The 26,273-nt window shown below is 43.7% G+C and overlaps 1 protein-coding gene across 4 annotated transcripts in view; it reads right to left on the reverse strand.

Moving 5' to 3' along the window:
- Window positions 1-26,273, reverse strand: part of SLC8A3 (solute carrier family 8 member A3) — a 124,410-nt gene that overhangs the window by 86,479 nt on the left and 11,658 nt on the right. For all 4 annotated transcript variants that reach the window (XM_080932333.1, XM_080932332.1, XM_080932331.1 and 1 more), the window contains exon 2: window positions 18,744-20,588. In XM_080932333.1, coding sequence (XP_080788459.1) covers window positions 18,744-20,527 — 1,784 coding nt within the window. In that variant the 5' untranslated portion in view covers window positions 20,528-20,588. The remainder of the gene's footprint in view (window positions 1-18,743; window positions 20,589-26,273) is intronic.

Here is a 26,273-nt window from a genome sequence, read left to right on the forward strand (position 1 = left end):
AGGCAGTCACGAATTGGAAGTATCATTAAAGTGTGAGCTTAAAGTGCATTCCTTGGGGAGGGAGGATAATTCAGTGTAAAACTTGTGGAGACAATAGAGAAAAATAAGAACACCTCATTGTTACACAGTCTGGGCCCTGACTGCTTTATGAACTGGTTGCACGTGGACTGTATCACTGCACAGTAAGACAAGGCTGTGTCTGACTTTCCTTTGTATACCCATTGTGTGACAGAGAATGCAGCACACAGTAGGGTCCCAAACAATGTGGGCCAGAGGGATACATTTGGCCTGAACCCTGGGTTTGGCTATCAGACAAACCTTTCTCTATGTTCCCACAACTTCAATCCATTCACCTCCACTTAACACAAAGACACTTTTATAGAAAGTAAGAAGCAAAAGTAATTCACCCTTCAAGATCTGGTTCTTGACCCACTTCCAAAAAGGGAGTCTCTTGGATTGCTCCCAGCTCATAATGATCTTTTTAAATAAATTTTTACAGCCATCACAGTCTGTATATTTCAGTTGTCAATTGAATTCTCTGTTACTGTCTTCAGCAGTCAAGTTCTGGGGCTTGTACGCTTGTGTTTTTACTGCCCTGACATGTCTGCACACCCCTCAAATGTTGGGACTATTTCTAAACTAGCAGTATCATTTTGTTGTCTTCCTTGCTTGATGGCTCCTGACAAACTGAGCTCTTTTCGGCCCTGATACTCTCTCACATCAGTCTTCACAGGACAGCTCAGACACAGTGCTGTCACCAATGGGAGATCAGCTGGGCTTTGTAAATGAGGCCATTTGGTGACCCCTTTTAGCCCCATGCCCCAAATGTATTAAGTACCCACAGATCTTATTTGCTGACTGGGAAAATAAAACTTAACAGTTTTTATGCTAAGACAGGCACAGAAATCCTTTGATTAAACATGTCTTCACTTGACCAGTGTTGATTTGTATATATTTTTTTTATATAAATGCCTGCTTCTTTGGTCTCAAAATTAAAGGAGTATTGGGAGACATCCTTCAGCAAGTTTTTCACATATCAATTTTATGCAGAGCCCCTGCATCACTCTGAATTTCATATACCTCCATTATTAAATTTAATACATCACTAAGAGAGCAGACAGCGGTACCAGCTGGATTTGCTTGGGGAGCACACACCCACACCTGCACTAAAGTGTAGCTCCTAAATATGGAATCAGCTTCGCTATTTAATTTGTTTTTAGTGGAGGAAACAGACATCCCAACCCCCTCACTGGAGACGCTGCACACGGTATCAGCTATAAAACACAGGCTTCTGCTCTGTTTTGCCAACTGATTATATAGGAGGGCTCCACACAGATGACAGGCTTGAAACCCAAAGATAGCCCCACTGTCAAAGAGGTCATTGTCTTCTCTCTTCCCTTGGTATAGTAAAAGTGTGTGTGGGAAGAGGAGCACACAAAAGAGACAAATGAACTCACCTTCCTTAGATAGCACTGGAGCACTCTGTCCCCAGCAACCTCAGTATTGGCTCTCCAAGGCTGCATCCCAGCACCCCACTGTGCCACTTAGCCCTAAAACTGTAGCCCTGTGGTTGCAGGGAAGAAGCAGAGAAAGGCCCCAGTGCCAGTCACAGGGAAGCGTAGGCTCGCTTAGGCTTGCTTAGGCTCGCTAAGGCTCACTAGGCTCAGAGAACCTGGCTGCAAAGAGAAAGAAAGAGAGAGAAGGGAAGCCTGGACAACAGAAATGTTCAAAGTGTCGAATGAACAAGAGGATGTGCAGGATTAAGGTCTTCTGAAACCGTATGTATACACTAGAGCGGCCTGCATTTGCCATCTTTAACACAGGCAGAGGACAAAGGCAAAGGCGTCTTGCTTTGGTACATCCAGAGTCAGCTCTAGGTCCCTGTCCACAACCCCTTCTGCATTCTGCAAAGTACATGCTGAGATGCCTCCTGACTCTGGGCAGAGGACAATCTGTAATACCCACAAAGCCATGGCTAGGTAATTCAAGCTCCGTTTGGCAGGAATCTGGATCCACACCAAGGCAGGGTGTGCTGCGTCCCTTCCGGCAGATTTCTTCTTAGGCCAGAGTGTCTAGAAAGGTGGTTTTCACTTCATTTCATTTCATCAATTTATATTCATGCTGATCCTGTTGCCCCTTTTAAATGGGCACCTAGGAAACTGTAAAACACATCGAAGGGAGCAGGTGTTCAATGGGAGAACAGAACAAGGGTCCTTGCTTCTGACACCAGCTTTGACTCCTCTGTGTGTTCACTGGAGGCCAGGGGAAACAAAACCAGGTATCCGAGCACAGTGGCACGCAGCTATAATCAGCAGTCAGGAGTTGGAGGCAGGAAGAGCAGGAGGTCGGGTGGTACTCAGTGACAAACTGAGTTTGAGCCAGCCTGGGCTACATGAGACCCTATCTCAAACAAACAAATGCTAGGAAAATAACACAGGAGTAAAATCCACTTCTACACCCATCTTCACAGATTTGTAAAATCTGGCTGGTCCGAGTCTTTCCACAGAGACCAGTCTAGGTAGCATTCTACTTCGGGCTTCAACTCCTGTCCTTTCTACAGCCTGTTCGGTACTTTTCATACTTTTTCACTTGTATGAATGTTTGTTTTGTTCAAAATCACCTTTCTTTCCACTAGCCAAGCATACAGGTGAGTGTCTTTTATTCCTTACTCTACATATGTTAACATTTTGCCTACATGTATGTATGTTTATACTTGTGCCCACGGAAGCCAGAAAAAGTCACATTTCCCAGACCTAGGGTTACAGATGGGTGTGAACGACCATGTGCATGCTGGGAATTGAACCTGGGTCCTCTGGAAGAGCAGCCTGTGTGTTTAACCACTGAGCCATCTCTCCATCCTAAGGGTTGCATGTCTACAAGCCTTAGTAAGTACAAAAGGCTATGATATCACCATAGGAGAAGATAACCTATATTAGACAAGCTTTGCTCAGATATGAGTTGGAGTTATTCCGCACAAGTTCAATACTAATGATTCAAAAGCATCTGTGAAATAAAGTCTTTAAACACACACACACACACCAAGATTACACATTGGTTGCTGAAGATGTTGTGACCAGAGGTTCACAGGACCCCAGCTCAGTACTCCTTCCAGAGTAATGTTTCACTATTCATTAATTAAATGTCAAAAGCAGCTCTATGTATACAATACAACTGTGGTGATGAATAAGAGCCAGTGGGGCTTTGTTTGCATATGATGTCAGCTCCCTGGGATGGCTTTATATTTTTAACTATAGAGGCTATAGGATAAGCGGACAACAGTGGGAAGAGACTGGAAAATTGCATGTCATGATTTAGATGTGGCTGTCACCTCCAGTGATTTGTGTGTTGGAGGATTGATTCCCTGTATACCAACTTGAGTAGTGCTGACATCATTAAGAGGTGAGACTGGGGGCAGGGAGAGTCCTTGGGTCATTGAGGAGCCGCCCTCAGAAAGGACCAAAGTAGCTCTCCTGTCACCAAGATTTGTCAAGACTGAGTTCTTATTGGGGACCTGAACCTGGTCCCTGAATCCGTCTTCAGATTCCCTACTTACCGTGTGACCCTTCCCCCTCACAGTCCTACGTGAAGCCATCCACTGCCAGGCCCACGCCAGGGGCCCTCATCATGGTGACACCCAGCTTAGGCTTTTAACATCCAAAGTATGAACTAGATAGATTTTCTTTATAAGGTTAACCTACCACGGGCATCTTCTTAAGGTAAGAGGAAATATTCTAATGTACCTTGTTTATATTTTTATAATAATCCTGTGTGACTGGCGTTGTCCTCTTTTCTAAGTAATAAAGTTAGCATTAGAGTTGATTTACTTGATACTCTATAGGACAGGAGGCAGAATTCTAATAGGCGGGGCCTCAGGGATGAGTGCCTTGAAAAATCAATCTTTTCTTCGAGTGTGAGACCTGTAAATCTGGTAATAATTATATGCCATGGCTCTGTTACATGACAAAGGTGAAGGGATTGTGCAGATAACAGGGTCCTTAATTAGCTGATGCCTCAGCCTTGACTTTAAGGGAAAATACCATACATGTGCCCAACTAATTAAATAAACCCTTTAAAAGTAGGAGAGATTCTTTCTACAGATGGACACAAAAAGGCAGGCCATGAATTCTCCAGCTGGGAGAACACTCCTTCTGTAACAATCTTGAGATTGGAATGAGACTCCAAGACTCTGGTGAGAGAACAGCGTAGCTAGCACCTCAGTTTGAACCCAGAAACTGATTCACAGAACCTGATAGATAATGGATAAATGTTGTGTATGGTGTTAAATAAAGCAGAAATTAAACATTAATACCTGTATCCAAGAGGTGGTAGAGTCAGTGCAAAATACAAGCCCACTTGCCTCCATAGCTCATCCTCTTTCCCTTTGTGCCATGGTGCCACACTTGGTGGGCTGTTTGTTTGCCTCTCTGTGTATTGGTTGTATTTGTTAGCACTCAGGAAGTGGGGTGGTGCGTGGGGATATGAAGGCATCCAGATGCAATAGCTGAGACTTGACACAAAGGGGGATCCTGGTCTTGGGTGGAAACTGTAAGTGTCCAAAGAAAGGGGATGGGGAGCCACTCAAAGCTGAGAGATAAGAGATATACTTTGTCTTTTCTTGACAGAGAAAATAGTTAACAAGAGATTGTAAGGGAAACACTGGGTCTCCATGGTTGAATGACCTCAAGAAATCAGTATTGTGATCAAACTTTTGATGTACACAAATAGCAAGTGCATATGATTCAATAAGTATGTTCAGGGAGAAGGCTTAACTAGTCCTCAGATCAGTGCCAGGGCAGTGGTCAGATGCAGGGAAGAAGCCAAATATTTAGTGGAGAAAGAGTTCTTGAACGAAGAAAGTATGTGAATGGGGACACTATCCAGGCAGGGAGCTAATGACAAAGTGTTCAGTGGCAAGGGGAGCTATGTCGGTGATACCATTTGTGATGGTTGTCCTCTTGGTAGAATTTAGAATGGCCCCTGAGACAAACTTCTGAATGTACCTGTAAGGGTGTTTCTGGGGACCTTTAAATGAAATGGGAATACCCATCCCAAATGTCTATGGCACTATTCCATGGATTGGAATCCCAGACTGAGAAAAAATAAACAAAATGAGAGAATACCACAATTTACTACTTTCTGATTCCTGACTGTGGGGTGCCAATGCGAGCAGTGCCCCCCAATAGTCCTGCTACCATGAGGCCCTCACTGTAAGTCAAAATACATTTCCATCCTTAAGCTGTTTTTGTCTTCAGAGGTAACTGATACAGCAATCATACCCCAAACATGAGACATTTTAGGTAAGGGTTCTTTCAAGTTGTAGAAAGGACACCTCTGAAACTTCTACCCTCCATGTTTCTGATTTTGGTTATTTGTGATTCAGTTATTTGGTATGAATGCACAAGCATAGGCCAAGTGGTCAGGCCTGTGTACAGACTCTCACTGAGGTTCAGTGTGAAATTCCTATGTAGTATGTTGCACATGCCATAACACATGAGCATGTGACAAGAACTCAGTGAATGTCATTGTCATTATTTGACACTTGTTACAACAGTGTCAGGCTTGCAGGAAAGTAGTAGGTCTTACTGCTGATGGCTTAGCAATCAGGAAAGGTCTTTTTAGTCTGCAAGATTTTATAACACTAGACTGTCAACACAACTCTGCAGCTATAACACTCTCCTGAAGCCTCTAGATCATCAACAGGCTTGAGTGGAGGCTGGGGCAGTGGGTCTAGGAAGAGACTTCTATGCTGTTTGTGTGCTCAGAGGCATGCCTAGGGCCCTCTGGAGCCTGTCCTGTAATTATTGTAGCTGTTCCAGTTAAGAATCCCACTAGGAAGTGCTTTTACATCTAATTACATTTCAGAGGAGAAAGAGTTTGCCCAACCCCCATCCTGGCCTTCTTCTCTCTCCTTTGCTTCTGTTGCATTCTCTACCTTCCTTCTAGCTTTCCCTCCATTCCCCAAGCAAGCTAGACAAACTCCACATAAGGATGCAGACAAGTCAACCTCAAGGTCACCTTGAGCTCTGGCCTGGGGCAGCTCTTGCCTTGGGGAGCAGCCTGTCATGTTCCCTGACATTGTCAAAGAAAGCCCAGATGATGACATTTTCCTCCACCTTCCTCCAGACAATACTCTTTGACTTTCTATCTTTAGATCAACTCTCTCTTCCTAAAAGTTAACCTTGGGCACAGATAGAGAATCCAATTACTAAGTCCTACTGGAGAAAGATGCTGGCTCAGGTAGAGTAGAAAGACTGCACCGTGGCCAAGATTAGGCTAGTTATTTTACTAATACTTAGCAAACCAGCCCCTGGTAATTGAGACTGGACACTGAGGTAAATGTTTGCTGTTGATGACTGTATGCAAACTCACAACAACCCTAAAAGATGAGTTTCTTAATACCCACATTACATTAACAAGTAAAGTGAGAGGTTAGGCAACTCCTTCTGATTTACCACCCCCAAGTAGCCAATCAGAGACTCTCTTCTGATTTGACAACAGTCCCACATGTTTATTTGAGCTATTCTTTTACCCTTGCTACACAAGTGCTTCAGTACTCACTGTGCATTTCTAGTTCTGATTCTGGTGATATGTCTGCGACAGCTATAAAGCAGAGTAGTGTCTCCCTGCTACTAGGTTCACATTTGACACTTGCACTAGTTCTTTCTCCCCCTGCCTCCTGGAACTGTGTAGACCAGGCTGTCCCCAAACTCACAGACATTCACCTGTCTCTGCCTCCCAACTGCTAAGATTAAAGGCATGCACCAGTGGTTTTTTTTTTTTTTTTTTTTTTTTTAACTATACCAGACAAAAGCAACTTAAAAGAGGAAGGGTTTGCTTTGATTCATGATCCGAGAGGCAGAGAAGGTGTGGTGTAGGAGTATGAAGCAACTAGACATGGTCAGAAAAACAGAGATGAATGATGACGCCCAACGTGCTTTCTCTTTTGTCCCATTTTTGTTGGTTTAGAATCCCATGCCATAAGGATAGTGCTGTCCACATTCTGATGGGTCTTTCCTCCTCAGTTAAAACTCTCGAAACACTTCATGGATATACTTAGAGGCAGATAACCTATGTGAATCTAGAATCAGTCAGACTGATGAGGAAAATGAACCATCAGATTCCTCCTACACACCTATCAGCAATGCCTTCTTCTTGTCACAGACAGTCATAGTTGTCCCTAGGTTACTCATGACATTTTCAGCTTTACCCAAGCCAAGCTCATCTCTTTGCAGAGAAAAGCAGTAACATCTTCATTTCCCCAAAAGCAGATGATAAACCTGCAGTTCAAGGCCTCAAGTAACTCCAAAGAGAGAAATACTGGAGAATCAGTCCCATTTGCCTCCACACTTGTAGATAAAATACTTTTTATCCTCAGACAGTTTCTCCTTATATAGATGGCTTCAAACTTATAACCCTCCTGCCTCATTATCAAACCTGTGTGTGCTGTGATTCCAAGTATGTGTCACCATACTCTGCTAGGAAGGGCCTGATAAAAGCTAAAAGATTACCCATTCCACTGGAGGAAGCTATAGATCCAGTGGCCCAGGCTTTGGCTGTCATGAAGGGTAAATGAGCAGAAATGAGCATCTGTCATGTGGCCTGCTTCTGTGTGCTTCTTCTTCACCTGGCATCTTTATCAGAATTCCAGTATAATCTCTTCATAACTAACTTCTCTGCAAAGACCCGACTTCCAAATAAGGTTTCCTTCTGAGGTTCTGCATGAACATGAATGTGAGGGGGACATTCACTACGAAACCCAGAACAGCTTATGAAGGGCACTTTGGGTAGACCCTTCCCCACTAATGGGGGTGGGGGAGAGAAGAATTTTAATTTCTAAAGATGAGAGATAAGTAAACCTGAGCTACCTTCCCACATGGCAGGGGACATTCGACCCCTCTGCACATTGTTCACAGCAAGGTTGAGAAGCCACCCAACCACCTCAAAGGCCATGAAGAAATGAAGCTGAGCAGCAAAGAAAGTCACACAGAAAGCTGAGGCAATGTCCTCTGCCTTGAATTACTAGGGAAGGACTGCCAGAGAGTTTATCGGTGTTACACTGTCTCCCTTCCAAATGCCTTTTCTTTCTTCTTCCAAACCGGAATAGGACTTGAGGGGACCAAGGGGACAGACCATGGGGGAGAGAACAGAGTTCTTTAGCTCTCTTCACTACCAGCAAGAACAGGAAGAGGAGCAAAGCAAGACTGAGATAACCTGTGTTCTGCTAGGGACAGGCACATTCTGACGGTAGGATTCAGAGAGTCAGGGAGTGCTACATGGAATCAAGCCCAATCTGACCTAAGCAGATTAGTTTCCCCCTCCCCCGGAAAAAGGGTCTAGGCAGCTGGACAGGGCAGCTCCCTATGCAGTGGCAAGGGGCTATCATTACGAAGCCCAGCTAGGACGGAATTACACGCTCCCTGAAGGAAATGCCTCATTACTTTTTCAGGGTATCTCCTGAGATTCAAAGGCAATCAGTGATCAGAGGTATCTAAGTGGCACGGACACTGTCCTTTGAAAGAGCTGGTGGCAGACAGGTGCCACGGCTGTGCAGGAAGGAATTCAGGAGTGTCAGTGTCCACATGGGTCTGTGGGTCTTGCTGAAGCTGGGAGAGAAAACAGTAAAGGATAGAAAGTGGAGATTAGTGAGGCACTACACGGCCCTCATGCCCAAGAGCAATATTCAATCCACGCCACCCCCCCCAGCTTTCTGCAACCTCCAAGTGGTACATAGAGTACAATCCAGGAATATATTCAAGAACTTGCCCATTCCTCTACTCAGCTATTCACTTGTTCCAGAGATATCAATTTCCTCGTTGTGCTAAGTAGAGCATCCTGCTAGTCACGCAGGTTAGAGGTGCTGGGCTGGTCAAGAGTGCAGACTGGGTGAAAACTACTTGCCCCTGAAGCCAGCATCTTCTTATATCTGTCTATGCCGCCCTGATCCTAGGTCAATTAGTCATTGTTCCTAATAAGTTCCAAAGCAACTGAAGAATGGAGCATGTGAGAGTAACACCAAACCAAATCTCTGACAGAGGGAGCTTTGCCTCTGTTTCACCTCAGCCCTTGGTGGTTTCTTTGTACAAAGAGGCAAGTGCTGCACATAACCATATTCCAACTAGACCACGGCCTCCTCCCCAAGGATAGGGACCATCTGTTCTCACTGCTCAGCCCTGAGAATGAACTCTCCAAACGCCTGACAACTGCACGTTAAGTAACTGACACCCTTCTCTGTCCTCCATTTTTTTTGTTGCTCTTGGCCCCATGGATACTGGGGACTGTCATAGGCTCTCCTGGGGTCACACCTAACCCACAGTCACTTATCCTTGTTTTCTACTCCCTCTAGTCCTTGATCCTGGCTGCCTTCCATCACTATCGTGGGAACCATATCAAAAAAGGAAAGCAAAAACAATATAAGACAAAACCACCACCGCCAACAACAACAGAAGAATGAAACAAAATCCTGGGTTTGACTACAGGCAATGCTTCGTCTGTTGGTAAGATCTCATAATAAAAGGATAAATCAAGAAACCTCAGTGGGTTCACTTGGGCAAGTGTGGGAATTGAATCAATGTTATGGATCCAGATTCCTAGGCTAAGTATTATGGCATTTAGTTGGGACCTAATTCCCTAGGTCCAGTTGCCCCAGAATTAAAAGGAAAATAAGCCATCAGTGTACATGTCTGTTTTGGTGCCAAAACCACACTGTTATTTTATTATTATTATTATTATTATTATTATTATTATTATTATTATTACCGAAGTTCAGTGATATAGCTTGAAATGTGGTCTGATTACCTGCTCACCATGTTAGAACTGTTCCCACCCTGATGTTGTTTTAGGTATCCAGCAACTCTGGCTACTAAGAAAGTGAGAGGCTGAGGAGATAGCTCAGTAGGTTAGCCGGTTTTCTTTGCAAGCAGGAAGAGGTGAGTTTTAACTCCCCAGCAACCACACAAAATGCTTGGCATGTCTGTAACCCCAGCATCAGTGGAAGGCTACAGAGAGAGATGGATCCCAGGTGTGTGCTGACCAGTCAGCCTCGTCAGAATGGTGAGGTCTCGGTTTGGTGAGAGATCCTGCCTCAAGGGAACAAAGTGGAGAGCAGTAGAGAAAGACTGGAGACTTGCTCTTGTGTCAGCATACACACACTTGCACACTCACATACATGCAACAGACAACAGTAACACACACACACAGCACTGGGGGGGCACACTCTTAGCTTCCTCTATGTGAGATAAAGGAAAAGTGTTTTTTTTTTTTCCTTTTAAGCTGGTTCCTTATTAAGATATGTCCTACAATTGAAGGAAGATGCGTTCAGAATCAGAAGATGCAGGTTTTGAACTTAACCTTTAAAAAAGCCTGTGCTCTGGGGCAAATTAGCTAACCTCAACAAAGCAAATGGTCACCTAAAAGATACCGCAAAATCCTTGTTTTTTTTTTAAAGTGGACTTTTATGTTGTTATACAAACAACATGTGTGCATCAACTTTTGCTGCATAAACACAGCAGCAGGAGCACTAATAAGTTTCCCTAGCAAGACCCAGGAACCAACAATGCTCCCACTTTCTCTAGCGCATTCTGATCTCTCTGTGGGGTTATGACATCAGAGCACCTAGTATTGGCAAAACGTTGCCATCTTTGATCCCTCTCACAGTCAGCACGTGGCTGCATCCATTGCATCCTCTCGCAGCCCCCAGGGTAGACACTGTAGATCCAATAGTCCACAAGCGTTCATTAAAATGTCCTTTCTCTCTGCTTTTAGCTCATCGCAGGAGCACCAGTTGTGTTTTGCTCTCTTGCATAAAATGATAATCACTACTTACTAGCTTAGAATATCCTAGAACACAGATTGCGCAGAAAAAAAATGGCAGATGGTTTAAAAAAAGAACTTTGATGGAAGTAATTTAGCAAACATTGGTCTAGTTTATGAAACCTGGTGAACTAGAAGGGGATCTAGAAGATTCTAGTATTTTTTTTAAAGCTACATGCTTCAGGTGTCCAACAGGAACTCAAGCTTCTGTGGATTTCCAAAATGAATAGAAAGTTCTGTGTTATGAAGGATGAATGAGAGAGAGAGAGAGAGAGAGAGAGAGAGAGGGAGAGAGGGAGAGAGAGAGAGAGAGATTCTCCTAGCATGGAGAAAAACAACTAGTCATTTAGGGTCCTACTTGATCTATGACATGAGTTTTTTCTACTGCTTGCACAGGACTGGCCTGTGTGGCCTTTCCTCTCATCTCTAAAGTTGAGCACAGGTATCATCTTACAGATCTTAGCACAGCCCACCGGGACAGCCACTACTAATCGTCCAGAGGTGACGCTAAGGAGGGACCTATTTTCCACATCTCTGAACACCTGGTATAAACGCACATTGTGCCACTTGTGGAGAATAGATCCCAAGGGTTCCTGGAAAGACCTCACGTTCCAGCTCCATGAATAAAGAAGGACAGCTGAATGCTGCTGTCCAGCTGGTCCAGCAGAGATCAAGTGCAGAGAAAGGGGCTGGTAGAGAACTGTCACTCTATTCTTGACTGCTGGGGGAAGCATCGAAACACTCTGGCTTGGTCTGAAACACCAGCAGCATTGAAAACTCAGACCGGAGAAGGGCTTTTGAGGTGACTCAGACCCACATAATGTAACTGAAAACAAGATAGAGTTCTCCCAGAGAGGGCAGATCAGTAAGGGGACAAGTGACCCTGGCAGCCTTGAAGACTCTATCACTTAGCATTGTACACTAGGAATGGTCACTGTTGTTCTGGCCAGCTTAAGTCTAGCTCTGACATCTGCTGTCAGTGGGAGACATTACTTAGGTCTGGAGAGCAACCCTTCTTCTAGTCAGCTGGTGCAGCATAGACCACTGTGACACTAAATCACTGTGACACCAATGTTCTGCTACAGACCTTCCACACTGTTCCAGTTTAGAGAGGACAGGGAGTCTTGCCTGAGACTCCCTTCTAAATGGCACTGCCCACATCCTGTTGATACAAATGTTTAGATCACTTATTGTGGAATTCTCATGCAACTTCATATCTCCACTCTATTATCCAGTTATAGAGGTTAACTGGGGTGGGGGTGGGGAAAAAGGACTTGAGAACAAATTCCAGGAGCCTTTTACATGGTCAGATTTAAAACAAAGCAACATATCACAACAACAACAGCAAGATCAGCCCACTCTAGAGAACTTGACCATTAAGACTGGGAAGAGCTGTCCAGGTTGGGGGAGAGGGCTGCAAGTACACCTGGACAGAAAACTGTTGATCTGTCAGGTTCTATAGCAGGCTGGAAGAAATAAATGCAATTGCCACGGTGGCAAAAAGCAGATGCTGGGAGACTGAGGCCTCAGGCTCAGGAGGGAAATACATCAGGATGAGAAGGCCATCCTTGTCACTGCTCAGTCCCTTTCTGATGGCGTTCTGATGCTGGCTTTCATCTCTCCTGGATCTTTATGATTAAATCTTTCTGTCTCACCTAGAGACAAGCAAATCTTTTGTGGTAAAGGAGGATGGTGTCCCATCACAAGGGCTTTGTTTCCTGGGAGACATCCATCTTCCAGGAGCTATCAAGCAGTGTCACCGTCCACGCGACAGGCTTTTTAAAGGAGTATTTTTCCAGCTCCTTCTGCCTGACTCAAAGTCATAGATCAGAGAGGGGACAGAAGGAAACCTAGTGAGGAGGCCCACACTCAGAAGGAGGGGAGCATGGAACGTGAGACCAGGTTGGAAGAGCACAGGGACTGAAGGTGTTCCTGGGGAAGGTGTTGGGTTCAGAGACACCACAGCAGAGGTGTCTAACTAACCCTGGAGCAGACTCAACCAAGAAAGAATGGCTGTTGAAGGGGAAGCTTATTGGAAAGAACAAGCATAAGAAAGTAGCCTACAAATGCAGATTAATATCCCAGAAGGAAGCAAAGTGAACCAGTGTGAATGTCGACAGCCAAGGCGATACTTGCTGAGGTAGCTGTCATGCTGGTGACAGCACTACTTCTGCGTCACCACAACCCAGAAGGTTAGGAACAATAGTGGGCCCAGTGAATGTCACAAGGGATACACAAGGGGAAACTTACAAAGAAGACAAATCAAGACCAACACGTCTGGGGGAATTGGACAGCTAGAGAGAGAGGGCAGTAGTCTGTTCTACAGCCAAATGTTCCATAGTTGGTGTATTAAGTTACTGTCAAGATGACACCTAGAGAGAGCCAACTCAAGGACGCGCTGCGGCACCGTCCGGATCATGAGTAAGTGCTTCTTTAGGGGTTTGATAGAACTGGCAATTGGACCATGTTCATGCAAGAGCAGATTACTCAGTATGTAGCTACAGGCACTGACTTGTGCGAGGGAGGGTGCCAAGCAATGGCTGACCTCAAATGTATACCAGTACAGACTGATCATCATGGTTTGAGAAAAACATTTCCAGAATAAGTAAGATTTACTTTTTAGCTTTAAATACTTCTTTTTGGGGTATGTTTGTTTATATTAGCAAATAAAATAAGGGGTTTCACAGTGATATTTTCCTACACATAGCTCATGATTGTATTTTGCCCAGATCTGTCTGTCCAGAGCCATCTCTCAATCCTTTTCCAAACTTCTGCTGGTTCTTTTCTCTCCCCACGTTCATATTGCCGACTTCTTCCTTGTATGTGGTGGAGGTAGGAATATAACTCCTTTGAATGGCCTCCTACCTGAGGATATTTGTGCAATGTTAGTTGGCAAGATCCTCAAAGCATTCGGTTCTTGCACAAAGCTCTTCAAAGGTATAGAATCTATTTCACTCCTATGAATGAAGACTATGGAGCTACCTGGGAATATCTATGTGATGTTAGTTGGTGAAATCCTCAAAGCATTCGGTTCTTGCACAAAGCTCTTCAATGACATAGAATCTATGAATGTGAGGCTTTCTATACTTGAGGATCAGCCTATATTCAGCTCTCAAGTACATACTCTGGCTTTGTGCCAGGACTTTAGACTGTATTGGGAAGTGCAGCTTAATTCCTCATTAAAAAAAAAAAAAAACTCAGAGGAAAAGAATATCTTGAATAATCAGTCTGTTGCCTTCCTCACAAGCCCCGGGGAAAACTTAGACCAAGGTGTGCACATACACACCATACAGTAAGCCTCTAGGGAAGGGAAGATTAGGCCAAGAAGAATCCTCACTCACACTGGCCCGGCTTTGTTTAGCGTCCCTTGCCTTTATTTTTGGGAATGAGTGAAGAAACTTTGACCTTAGGAGTCAGAGGAGTCCAGAGAAGACAAGCTTTTATTAAAACACAAAAACTCCAGTGGCTCAGGATCTAACTCCCTGAACAGTGACAAGGTGAGCTGAGAGATTAAAAATCATCTGTGCTACATTATTATTACTAGTCAAGACATTAGTCACATAATACCCCAAGGTTTGCACTCTCAAAACAGCTTTCACATCCAAATTGTCATATTCTTCCTAAAGCTAACGTTTTACTGGTGAGTGAAAATAAAACACAGATGCCCAAAACAGAAGGGGACATTAACCCATCAGCTCCTAACATCCTCTCCATCCCTGGCTTTCTACCACATCTAATGCAATTTTTTTTGTCATATCTGATGTGATATTGGGAACTGCTTTCACTCTTTGAGTTCAGCTTTATAATTTGTAAAATGAGAGGTCAAACATCTTCCATCTTTAACATATAATTTGGTTGGAACATGTACAGCACAGCCAATGCTGTGTTCTTCCTCGAAGGAGATCTTTGCTATTCAATTATAGTAGATCCTGCTATTTGCTCATTTGACTATTCCCAGAGGAATCCTGCCCCCAGCAAAGGTCTGTGAGTTGGAACAAGCTGTTATTTTACAGAAGCGTGTGTGAGCCTGAGATATATAAGAGCCAGTCACTTGTTTAATGAGTGAAATTAGCATGCAGGCAAAACTCGTATCTCCAAGACGTTTGGTTACTGTTTGCTGTGGACTCACATGTTTTATAGAATTCTATAGGGATAGGCATACAACTGGGGTTCTCCTGTGTCATGAATATATCAGTAGTATCTATCACAAAATGTCAAGGGTTCTTTGTAATACGGGTGTAATATTGTCATATACCAACCAATCCCACTTCCATAGATACTATGTCCTTAATGAAGGTCCCTTAACACCTGAGTGGTGTCTCAAACGCAGTAGGAAACTCTCATTTCCCCATTATTAACTCTTTCTCAAACCTACCATTCTCCCATGTGTCTGTGTTTGTGTGTACATGTTGATCCTCTCTTCCTGAGAGTGAGATCCTGGATAGATGACATTCCATCCTGTCTTATTTCTCTATCCTCAGTGCCTACCAGTGTATTAACACATAACAAACATTTAGTAAACATTTGTAGAATGACTGGATGCCTTCTAGGAAAAGGCACTGTGTTAAAGGTATTTTTTTTTCTGTTCAAATTTTGTACTTTGGGTTATCTTGCAGGTAGATAGATAATACTGTTAATTCTATTGTTTCGACAATAACAACAGCAAAATCTCTAGGACCCATGCAGAGATGATGTGACTCCACAATGCTATACTACTAGTGAGGGGTGGATTCATATCCATTTGTCAGACTTCAAGGTTCAGAATTCTCCATCATACCATGATGCTACAAATGCCTTAAAGAAGTAAACAGGATACACTCATGGACCTAGTATGTACACACATGCATTCACATGTGTGAATGTAGGAGTGCATGTGCTATGGCACATGTGTGGAAGTCAGGAGACAATCTTGGTTATCATCATCTTCTACCTTGTCTGAGATAGGACCCCTCTATTGTTTTTCAACTGCATATGTCAGGCTAGCTGCCCTGCCCACTTTCAGGGATTTGGGAATCCTGGGATTACAGATGCTCACACTATACATTCATATTCTGTGTTCTAGGGCCTCAAACTCAGATCCTCACACTGGCACAGCAAGCATGCTTACTCATGAGACCATCTTCGCAGTTCCAGTATTCCTGATAGAGCATGTAACTTGGTAGTCCCTGCATGACTGTAGTCAACACAAAAGGTCCAATATCACCAGGCTTAATATGTACTGGGAAAATAATTCTTCCTAAGATCAGTCAGCTCCTGTCCAAGTACTTTCTTTGCAAGTAGAAAGCCTTGTTAGGAACTGAGTTGTTGCTATGTTGGATTTGAAAAAGCTGGAATTGGAAAGTGTCCATTTTTGACTCAATTAAGCAAGTTATTTAAAAAGCTGCTTTTGTGGTTTGGTCAAGACCTTCATATTCTTTACCTGTAAGTTGGAGGGCAGCAGCAGCAGGGGTTTGTGGGAAATGCTCAACCCTGACATGTACTTCCAATAATAATGTTTAAGGAACAAGTGTTCTAGAAGGCAGAAGGCCCTGTCCAGTTCTAATATTTCCTAAGTATAGGTGAGGACTCTTTGTAGTGACCATAAACTAGCATGCTCTCATTAATTACAGTCACACAGAGATCTAAGTAACCTGATCTTCAACAATAGTGTCTCCTGAAAATACTGTTCAATCACTGTACTGCAGCTACCAACCCTGTTTACTGCACACACCATGAAACCAGAACATCTTCAAGTATCACACTAAGTTCTGTAAGAAAACTATTACTCCTGTTTTACCAGTGGAGAGATTACATCACAGGTAATAAAGTTTTCCTTACTCGTGTGGTTGAGTCAACAGAGAAGCTAGACTTTGAACCAAAAGTACTCGAAGTTCATGGTTCTTCTGTTACACAGTACTGTTGTCTGGTTATATACAGTTTAAAGCCAGACTAACAGGTTTTGGGCTTGCTATTCTGCAGTAAAGGAAGTCTAAAGCATTAAACCATACTGAAGTCAAACAGTGGTGCCAAGGGATAGATAGAAACATTAAACTTGCTTGCCAATGCACATGTTCACATGCATGTATACACACATGCACATGTACACAAATGTATGAGCACACGCGCGTGCGCTCGTACACACACAGGGGGGAAGGGAGAGAGAAGGAGAGAGCGAGAGAGAGAGAGAGCGAGAGAGAGAGAGAGAGAGAGAGAGAGAGAGAGAGAGAGAGAGAGAAAGAGAAAGTGAGTTTGAGAAAGTATACTCAGAGACCCTAGGTAGATAACAGATCATGAGGAAAATAAAGAAATTGGGGACCAATTTTTGACCTAATCCAAGCTAATTTTTCAAGATACTGGAGGGTAAATATTGAATGGGAATTTTCCTAAATATAGCCAATTACAGGAGATTGTGTAGATTTGACATCATCTAATGCCTGAAAATAAATACTCGCATGCCAATATTACCATAAACATGTGTGAAATTTCACTCAGTTCATCTTCCCAGTGAGAGCCTTGCTTTATCTGTATGCATGAGTACTTCCCCTAGAGCATATAGAAATAGCTAGTATTCTCTGGAAGGTATGAGGTCTTAGTTATGCTAACAAATGATCATTCTTCCCAGAAAAAAAATGACTAAACAGTCTTCTAACAAATCAATTTGTCAACAGCTGTTTCCCTTCCGGAGGCAGTACCCCCACTCTATTCTTTTAGCAAGTGAGAAGAGGACTCACACTCAATGCTTACATTTTGGTTTAGAAGATTTTAGATCAGATAATAATCTCACCCTGCCTCCAGGCAAGAAAAGTGTGGCTATTTTTACTCTTTATATGAGAGGGTTTCCTTTCAGAGTTACTAAGTAACGTGTCCAAAGTCAGAAAAGATTGAAAAATACAGTAACAGAATCTTTTGGGTCATCCAGCTGTTTCCAGTAGAACTAAGACTTTCAGAGTGCTGTTCCATGGCTGGACCCAAGAAGAAATGCTTCAATAGCACTTTTCCTGGGGCCTATGGACGGTCCCCAACCCCCTTTCCAGGAATTCCTTCTCTCCCTTCCCTTCTGTTTCCTCTACAAACCGAGGACAGAATGCCCATTTGCAAGAAGGATCAGTGAGGAGAGGTAGCTAAAGCATAGTCTCTTGGGTTCTGATGGGCTGAATGGAGCAACAAATGTTGAAACAGTTCAGAGCAGCTCTAAACCGTGGGACAGAAGATTTATTTTCTCCCACAAAATCTCCCTCATTGCAAAAAGTTAGAGCTTGTACTTAAGCAAAGAGGCAAAAGACAGTGGTCCTCAGAGTTCTCCTTCTCTATGACACTTGCAGTACTCTGGTCATATTGATTTGCCTCATTCAGGTTAAACAAGCCTTATTCCACAAAATAGTATATTTAAAGACATTGCCAAGTTTCAATCAATTTTTCCAATCTCCAAATGGAAAGAGTAGTGTCTGGGATCTGGGCTACATAACACAACTGCAATGTGGTGTTAAGGGGAAATAAACCAATGCCAATTGCTTTCTTAAGGATATGATGACCAGACCATTATTGTCCTGGAATGGTAAGTTTCTAAACTCTTAACTTTTGGTTTGGAAGAGGGATGAAGGAGAAGTCTGTGTGTTTCCCAGCTCTTGTTTGATTACAAGCATTCTTCAAGATCTTACAAAACCTTCTGACACCTCACACCTTTTACTGTCCATCATTTTGAATTTCAATGGACAAGACACACTGTGTCCTTAGATCTGAACAAAGCGTCCAGAAACAAATGAGAAAGAGAAAACTGAAGGAGGGCTTGGAAGCAGGACCTGTCCAGTAGTGTCTGCTGATCCCTCATACCTGTGATGAAAGCAAAGTCTGAGATTAACAGGAATACAAGGAAGCACTGTAAGGAGTAGAACTGAAACACAGAGAGATGACGTGAGACGGCCTATGGAGGAAGGAAATACAGAAAAGTTACTTACACTGTTTCATCATTCTTGAACTCCAGCTCCCCATATGCATCTTCAAAGTCCTCACCACCACCCTTGGCTGTCCCTTCTACTGTCCTAAAAGGGACGATGACTGTGCCCCGGGCACCTGATGTCCTCAAAACCTTGACTTCCATAACACCAATACTTTCACTGATATGAATGGTGTCACATTCAAAAGTGAAAATTCCTGCATGGTCATCATCCAAGATGGTTACTGTGGCCACACAAGGGGAGGCCAGGACAGCCCTCGGCAAAGGAAGACTATTGAGTATTGCTGGGGGCATCCCCTCCTCCAGCTGCTCCTCTTCTACACGAACATTGCTCAGCCTCACAAAAAAGTGTTCATCCTCCTCAAAAATGTCATCATCGATGATGCCCACAGAGAACTCCTTCTGGGTCTCTCCTGGCTTCAGAACCACAGTGCCTTCTGTGAACTCATAGTCAGCCCCTGCATTGGCGGAGCCATCCTCTGTTTTGTAGTCCACGTACATGGTTTTGGATATATCTCCCCCTTTCCTCACCACAGTCAGGATGACAGCTCCACAGTTCTCCAGGCACTGGTAAGAACATGGGTCAAAGAAGACCTTAGAGGCAAAGTCCTCGGGCTCCTCAGTATGCACCTCGCTCATGCTGGAGGTCTTCTTGGCTTGCTCTGCTGCATGCTTCTTAAGGATATTGCCTGCACCAGTCATCATCCGGGTGGCTTGAATGCGGTAGAAAGCACGGCTCTTCTGTTGGTGGGAAAGAGCATAGTAATTGGCCATCTCCACCAGCTGATCTAAGTCCTTTTCTGGATGTTTTTGCTTCAGATCCTTGAGAATCCGGATCATTTCCCTGCGAGATTCATCTACCTCCTTTCCTTCCAAGGGTATAAGATTCCCATCTAGGAAGTGAGAATTCATCATTTTCCCATCCATCTCAATGCCCTTAGGGTGGTCACCCTCTGTCTCAATGATAATTCCTCGGTGTTTATCTGTGCGGTATTTTTTGTGCATGTATTTGTAGAAGAGCAGTCGCTTATCTGCTAACCACGCCAGCAGGACACACACTGGAAAGAAGAAGAGAGTAAGGAGGCCTTCCCAAACCTGGACCACACCAGGAGAGAAGACTGCCAGGATCATATAGAGCCAAATATAGGCAAAGATGCTCCAAGCAGCCGTGACAAAGAAGACTCGAAGGTGCTTGATCTTGCGAGTCTCCCCATCTGGGATCACATAGACACAGATGCCAATGATGATGAACATGTTGAAGGCTGCACTGCCAACGATGGTAGATGGTCCCAGATCCCCAGCAATGAACCCGTGACCACACACCTCAATTAAAGACAGGAGAATCTCTGGAGCAGAAGAGCCCAGGGCCATCAGAGTCAGGTTGGAGACAGTTTCATTCCATACCCGAACTGTAGTTGTGCTGGTCTCCCCATTGGGCTTCTTGATTGTCACTTCCCTCTCTTGGGAGGTAATGACTTCAATAGATGCCATGAATCGGTCAGCAATGATAGACACTCCAAGAAACATGTATATCAGGGCCACAAAATAGACAATGACCCTGGCAATCTTGTCCCCAAGAGAAGGGTTCTCCGGATACCAGATTGGCAAGATGACACCCTCCTTGCAGTCCGATGACCCTGAACAGGACTCATTGTTCTGCCCTGCACTGGGCACATTCCCTGAGTCACCAGCCTCTGCTCGAAGACCATTCAGGAAGAGCACAAAAGTAACCAGCCCAAAATGGAGGAAGGCAGAGGTGAGAGGCTGCAGCCGTAACCACGCCATACACAAGACTTAGGTTCTGGTTCCACCACAGCGCCAATGGTCCTCCCAACAGGCCTGAGACCTAGAAAACAGTCAGAGAGGCAGGAAAAGGCATGAGGGAAAATATAGGGGCAACAATTGGCAGGTTCCCACCAACAGAAATGGATGATTCACCTCGATTGACATATGGCACTGACATATGGGGCCGTCTCTCACTTGGAAAATAGATGTCAATGGGAGACACAAATAGCTTCTCTGTCCTCAAAAACCATCTGGTGGAGATTCAGTTGAAGAATGGTTTGAAATAGCTGGCCAGACTACAGATGGAAATCCAAGTGATACCTCCTAGTCCTGAGTTGTAGCTCCACTTGTCCCTACAATCAACTTAAAGGAGATACTTATTCCCCATATTCCTTGTTTCTAGAAATTTCAGTCTTCCTTGCCCTGCGTTCATATTCAAGAACCTTGCACAACTCAGGTTTGCATTATATGCTGAATTGAGCATGCTATTCATGGGCTGGTCCCTGGTATAGCACACCTTGCTCTGGGTGTGACTGAGCTCTTGTGGGTAAAAGCTTCCTCAAATACAAAACTTCTGGAGGCAGCCAGGAGTTCTGAGGTTTTCTGTAAAAAATAATAATAAAACTGATTTTACCGTGAATGTTGCAATGGGCGCTTCAGACACTGTCCACTGTGCCTTTTGTCCTCCTGTTAGACCCTGTTTAGAACATGCTGTGAGTATGGTGATCATTCGACCACTGAACTCCACATGAAAACATGGAAGGGGCCAGGAAGTAGAAATTGTTACAAATAAAACACGGAAATTGGTTTCATGTACAGTTTTTTAAAGAGGCGGTGAATCTGGGAATGACATACAGTTTCATTAGTCGGACTTAAAGCACTAAGCGGTGACTGGGCAGGGAAGGGACCAGAAGGACACGCAGTATTTTCAGCTGAGGACATGAGCTTCTGACCATTTGAGGCTACGACCTTTCACTTACTCACTCGCTCACTCAGAATAGGAATGCAAACAACCAAGCAATCTTTTTTTCTTCTTTTTCTTTTCTTTTCTTTTTTTTCTTTCTTTTTTCTTTTTTATAAGCAAGCAGCCACTTTCCCTTTCACTGGAATCCTATGAGGTGTAACTAGTAATACAGGGCCATGGACTTCTGTTTGTGCAGTACCTTAAAGGTGTCAAGGTCTCTACTGTCCCCCATTGGCTGTTCTTTTTACACTGATTCTCATTTCTAAAAGCAGTGCCCCCCCACCTTCGTCTACCAGTTATTTGTGAGAGATACCAGGTGTTAGTCTGCATACATTCCTGTCTGTTCTGCTCTGTAACCACTAAGTCCTATCAACTTTCTTCCCGATCTTAACCACCACCATCACGGTCCAAGCCACCGCCGCTGCTCATCCCATGGACCTGCTGCAATAGCCTCTAACTCTTGCCAGAGACTAAATCCCAATTCTGCCTTCCTTGCTCAGCTGTAGTAATATTGTAATTCTGGGACTCCACACATGCTGAACAAGTACTCTATCCTGAGCAATATTCCCCGTCAGCCATAGTAATATAAATAAAAAAATAAACCAACAAAACAAAAAACCCCAACCAAACAATAACAAACAACCCCACAAAAAACAGACAAACAAACAAACAGATCTAAGCATATCACTCCCTAGTTGAAACTCTTTCATTGTCTTTTTTTTTTCTTGCTCTTGATATAAATCCGTGACTCACTGCTGTGACCAGCCAGACCTTGCAGGAGCCATCTCTTTTATTTTCTTCCAGGTTCACCCCTGTCACTCTCCCAGTACACTTTAACAATGTCCTCCCTTCCTTTCACCCTGATTAGACAAGCTAGCTTCCACCTCAGAACTTTGGCCCATGCCATTATTCATACTTGAAAGGAGAGTTTGTTCTTTGTGCTTTCCAATCACAGCAAAGCCCTGTATCAACCAGTGTCACTTTCTGAAACAAGCAATAACTTCCTCTCACTGATAAAAACGGTGGGTTTCCCCCCTCCCCGTTATTTACTCTCACTGGATTCTTTCACTCTATGACATTTTAGATACTTTGAAATTTTATTTTTTTTTTATTAGATGAATTGTGTCTTATGCATTAAGCTGAGATGACATAAGAACAGGGTTTGTGTCTCTCTTATTTACTGTGAAATCTTAAGTAGGCATTAAGCAGCGTTTAGTAAATGTGTGCTTTTGAAATTAGTAAATATAGCTACCAAAAAAATAAAGAAAGAAAGCTTCCTGAGAGATCAACCAGCCTTCTTCAAAAACTATTTTATGATCTAAGTTATAGCTAGTTTCTTTTAGAATATATAAAGGTCTCATAGACAAATAGTTATTCAACTTTAGAGGTTGCATAGGTTCTCTTTAAAATTCTAAAACTCACACTCAGTATCCAGTGCATAGTATTAACTACAAAGGTCTTCCTTCCAAGGAGCTATGGATTAACGCCTCTTTATAGTGCTCAGGACAGCAGCCTGGCTCACACTAGTCCAGAAACTGGTCCGCATAACAGTGACTTAGGCCTCTGCCTTTGACATCACTCAGAGGATAAAGGGTCATGAAGGACCATGGAAGAGCAGAGTGCTTGAAGATGTTCAGCATCACAATTCAAAAGTTTAAAATGATCTTGGGGCTCTGTAATGTACCCAGAGATCCAGTCACAAGTCTGACACTCATTCATTCACCCTTAGGAAATGTGGACAAAGGAGGATCTTGGTTTCTTGCCTCTACTTTCAAAACTCCTGACTAAGTGGATTCTCATCCCCTTGCAGGAGGAGATGGAGCAGAAGCAGATTTTGAATCAATAGCTCACAGTGACAGAAGGTGGCATCCCCAGGTGAGAAAGGACACGGGGCATCATAGTGGTAGTTTTCCTGATAAACAGGACAAGAGCAAGGACTCTTACTCTAAGAATGCAGCCAGAGACTTAAGAGGGCCCTGTAGATACACTGTTCCTGTGATATCCTTGTAATATCCTTTTCAACCAAATCGATAATTTGTTGCATTTTCCTCTTCAACCCAAATAAACCCAATCAATGAAAACACAACTCAACGTCTATTTTGGACAAGTGTACCACTACACTCTCTATTCCCCTCCTAGGAGATCCCTTCTCACTTGTCCTTAACCATCCTCCTGTCCCAGGTCTTTACTCCCCTTCCTCTCCTCCTCTGACTCCTCCTCTTCTGTTTTACTCCCCGACTCCTCCCCTTCTCTTTCCTCTCCCTTTTCCCACCTCCTCTCCCTGTCCAATCATGTATTGCCTTAACATAAATCTACACACTGTAGTGCCGGGTTTTTATGGAGAATAAATACCCTGGGCCAGAACCAGAGGATGGTTTCTTGAGAAAACACGCTGGAGGCAAGAACAAAAGGAAAAGACAGAACTGGCTAGTAAGCTGCTAGCAGTGTTTGGAGTTGAAGGTGGAAAGTACTTTGAGTACCTACTAGCTCTTTCTGGTCCACCTACGAAATAAATTCTGGCTGCGATATTGTTAAACTGTAAGGTGACCAATGCAATGGCCAAAGTGATCACCTGTTTTTTTAATGACATTATGGTCTAGGTCTAAATACAAACTGAGACAGATTCTAATCTGCTAGGGTATCTCCTCACCCCTCTTAAAGACCCACTGAGGAATAGGACTCAACTGGAAAAAGATATTAATAGTAATTGCTATTTAAAAGCATTTACTACATTACATATATTATGCTACCTTTAGTATTTATAAGAACCCTATATAGTTAGTAATACTCTCATTTTATACTTTGGAGAAAAGTCAGTCTTTTTAAAATCATTTACTCAAAGTGTAAGGCAAAAAAATATTAATATAGCCAAAACACGCTGGGAAATTGAATAAAATGTACCATTCTGACCACTCAGTTTTACCAAAATAGCCCAGTTTGGTAAATGGTAGATGGGTACATTGATGGCACAAGTCGGCTTCCAGTCTGATGTGGACTCAGAATCGACATGAATTGGGGAGCAATGTGACTGTGTCATTGTTCCCACATAGAAGACAGTAATCATTTGACAGATCTTCTGAGTCCCCAGGCTTACAGGGCTATGCTGGCTGCCTGCTCCTGACACCCACCCAAATATTCTTCCCATCAGTCAGCTTGACAAATATTAACAATAGCCTGTGATTTGCCACTACATGCTAGTGGGTAAAATGAAAAATGAGACACAGTGTTTGCCCACAAAGGTACACTTGCGTAGGAGTAGAAAGACATGAACATAGACAGCTTTCCTACAAAGTGTGGGATAAGGGCAGAATGCTGCAGATACTCAGGGAGGGTGCTAAGCCTGGGATTCAGAGAGGCAGTTCTGAAGGAGAGGATCCTGAAATTGGTCTTCAAGCATGAGTGAACTTTAGGAGAAGAAGGGGAAGAGGAGAAAGAGGAAGAGGGAGGAGAAGGAGATGAAGGAGGAGGAGGAGAAGAAGAAGAGGAAGAAGAAGAGGAAGAAGAAGAGGAAGAAGAAGAGGAAAAAGAAGAAGAAGAAGAAGAAGAAGAAGAAGAAGAAGAAGAAGAAGAAGAAGAAGAAGGAGAAGGAGAAGGAGAAGGAGAAGGAGAAGGAGAAGGAGAAGGAGAAGGAGAAGGAGAAGGAGAAGGAGAAGGAGAAGGAGAAGGAGAAGGAGGAGAAGGAGAAGGAGAAGGAAGGACATTGAAGTTAAAGAAAAGTCTAGGCAAAGATACAGAGGCTTGAGGCAGACTGCTGTGTGCCTTGGATTACAAGAATACAGTGTGGGGAAGAGGAGCTGGAAGAAGCCAGTGGCATGAGAGAGTACATTCATCACAGGGTTTCTATGGTAGGCCAAGAAAATGGAATTTTAAGATAAGGAAAGCCAGAGATGGGATTTTAAACGGGGGAATGACATGGTCTGATTTGTATTTGAAAAAAAATCATTTCCCCCAAACCTTAGGATGGCTGTAGAAGAAGAGCTGTTCACAATACATCCTGGGACAAAGCAGATTCAAATAAAAAAGAAACTATGGTCTATTCAACACAGCGTGACCCTCTGCCCCCATTCTGCTCCCTCAGAATGCATGTCCTGGCTCGGCTCATGACCTCTTGTCTGTCTTCTGGTTTATTTTCCTAATGTGCTGCCCCACAACTCCTAGGGCCTTCTGCAAGGTTTCTGTGTCCTCAGCAGTGGCTCCTGACATCTTTTAATATCAATGGCAAATTTAATTAAAATCACGGTTCCTCTGCCCGTCCAGATCATTAATAAAACAATGCTACCAGGCCAGACTGAGCTATTCTCCCTCCTGCTACGCCCTCCACTTTCTCCAATGGGAACAGACCTTAGAGCCTGTCACCAGTCTTGGTAAAGTCATCCTGCTCTGCTTCTAAATCTGGGCCCCTGCACTGGCATCACAGCCAATTTACATTAAAGTTATAGATGCAGCCAGCCTGCCCTTGCTCTGATGTGGCATCTGGGTGCAGGCACATTGCAACACTTCCTGTGTTTCCTCTGCCCACCTTGGGGGAGGGGCAGCATTTGAGTAGTGTCCTTGTCTATAAGTAAGGCACCCTGAGAAATGCAGCCACTCAACTCCCTTCTCTGTCTAGAGTATGACAGATATGTCTTCCAATGCTGACACAATAGAGCCTGGATCCAAGGAGGAAAACAATACTTGACGCTTTTTCCTACAGTATCGTTTCTCCTAGTCTTCCCAGGGAAGAAGGCATTATCAGATCCATTTTACAGATGGTGCATTAGAGCTCAGAAAGGCTAAGCAATC

This window comes from Micromys minutus, assembly GCF_963924665.1.
Source record: "Micromys minutus genome assembly, chromosome: 1".
Classification (NCBI taxonomy): Eukaryota; Metazoa; Chordata; class Mammalia; order Rodentia; family Muridae; genus Micromys; species Micromys minutus.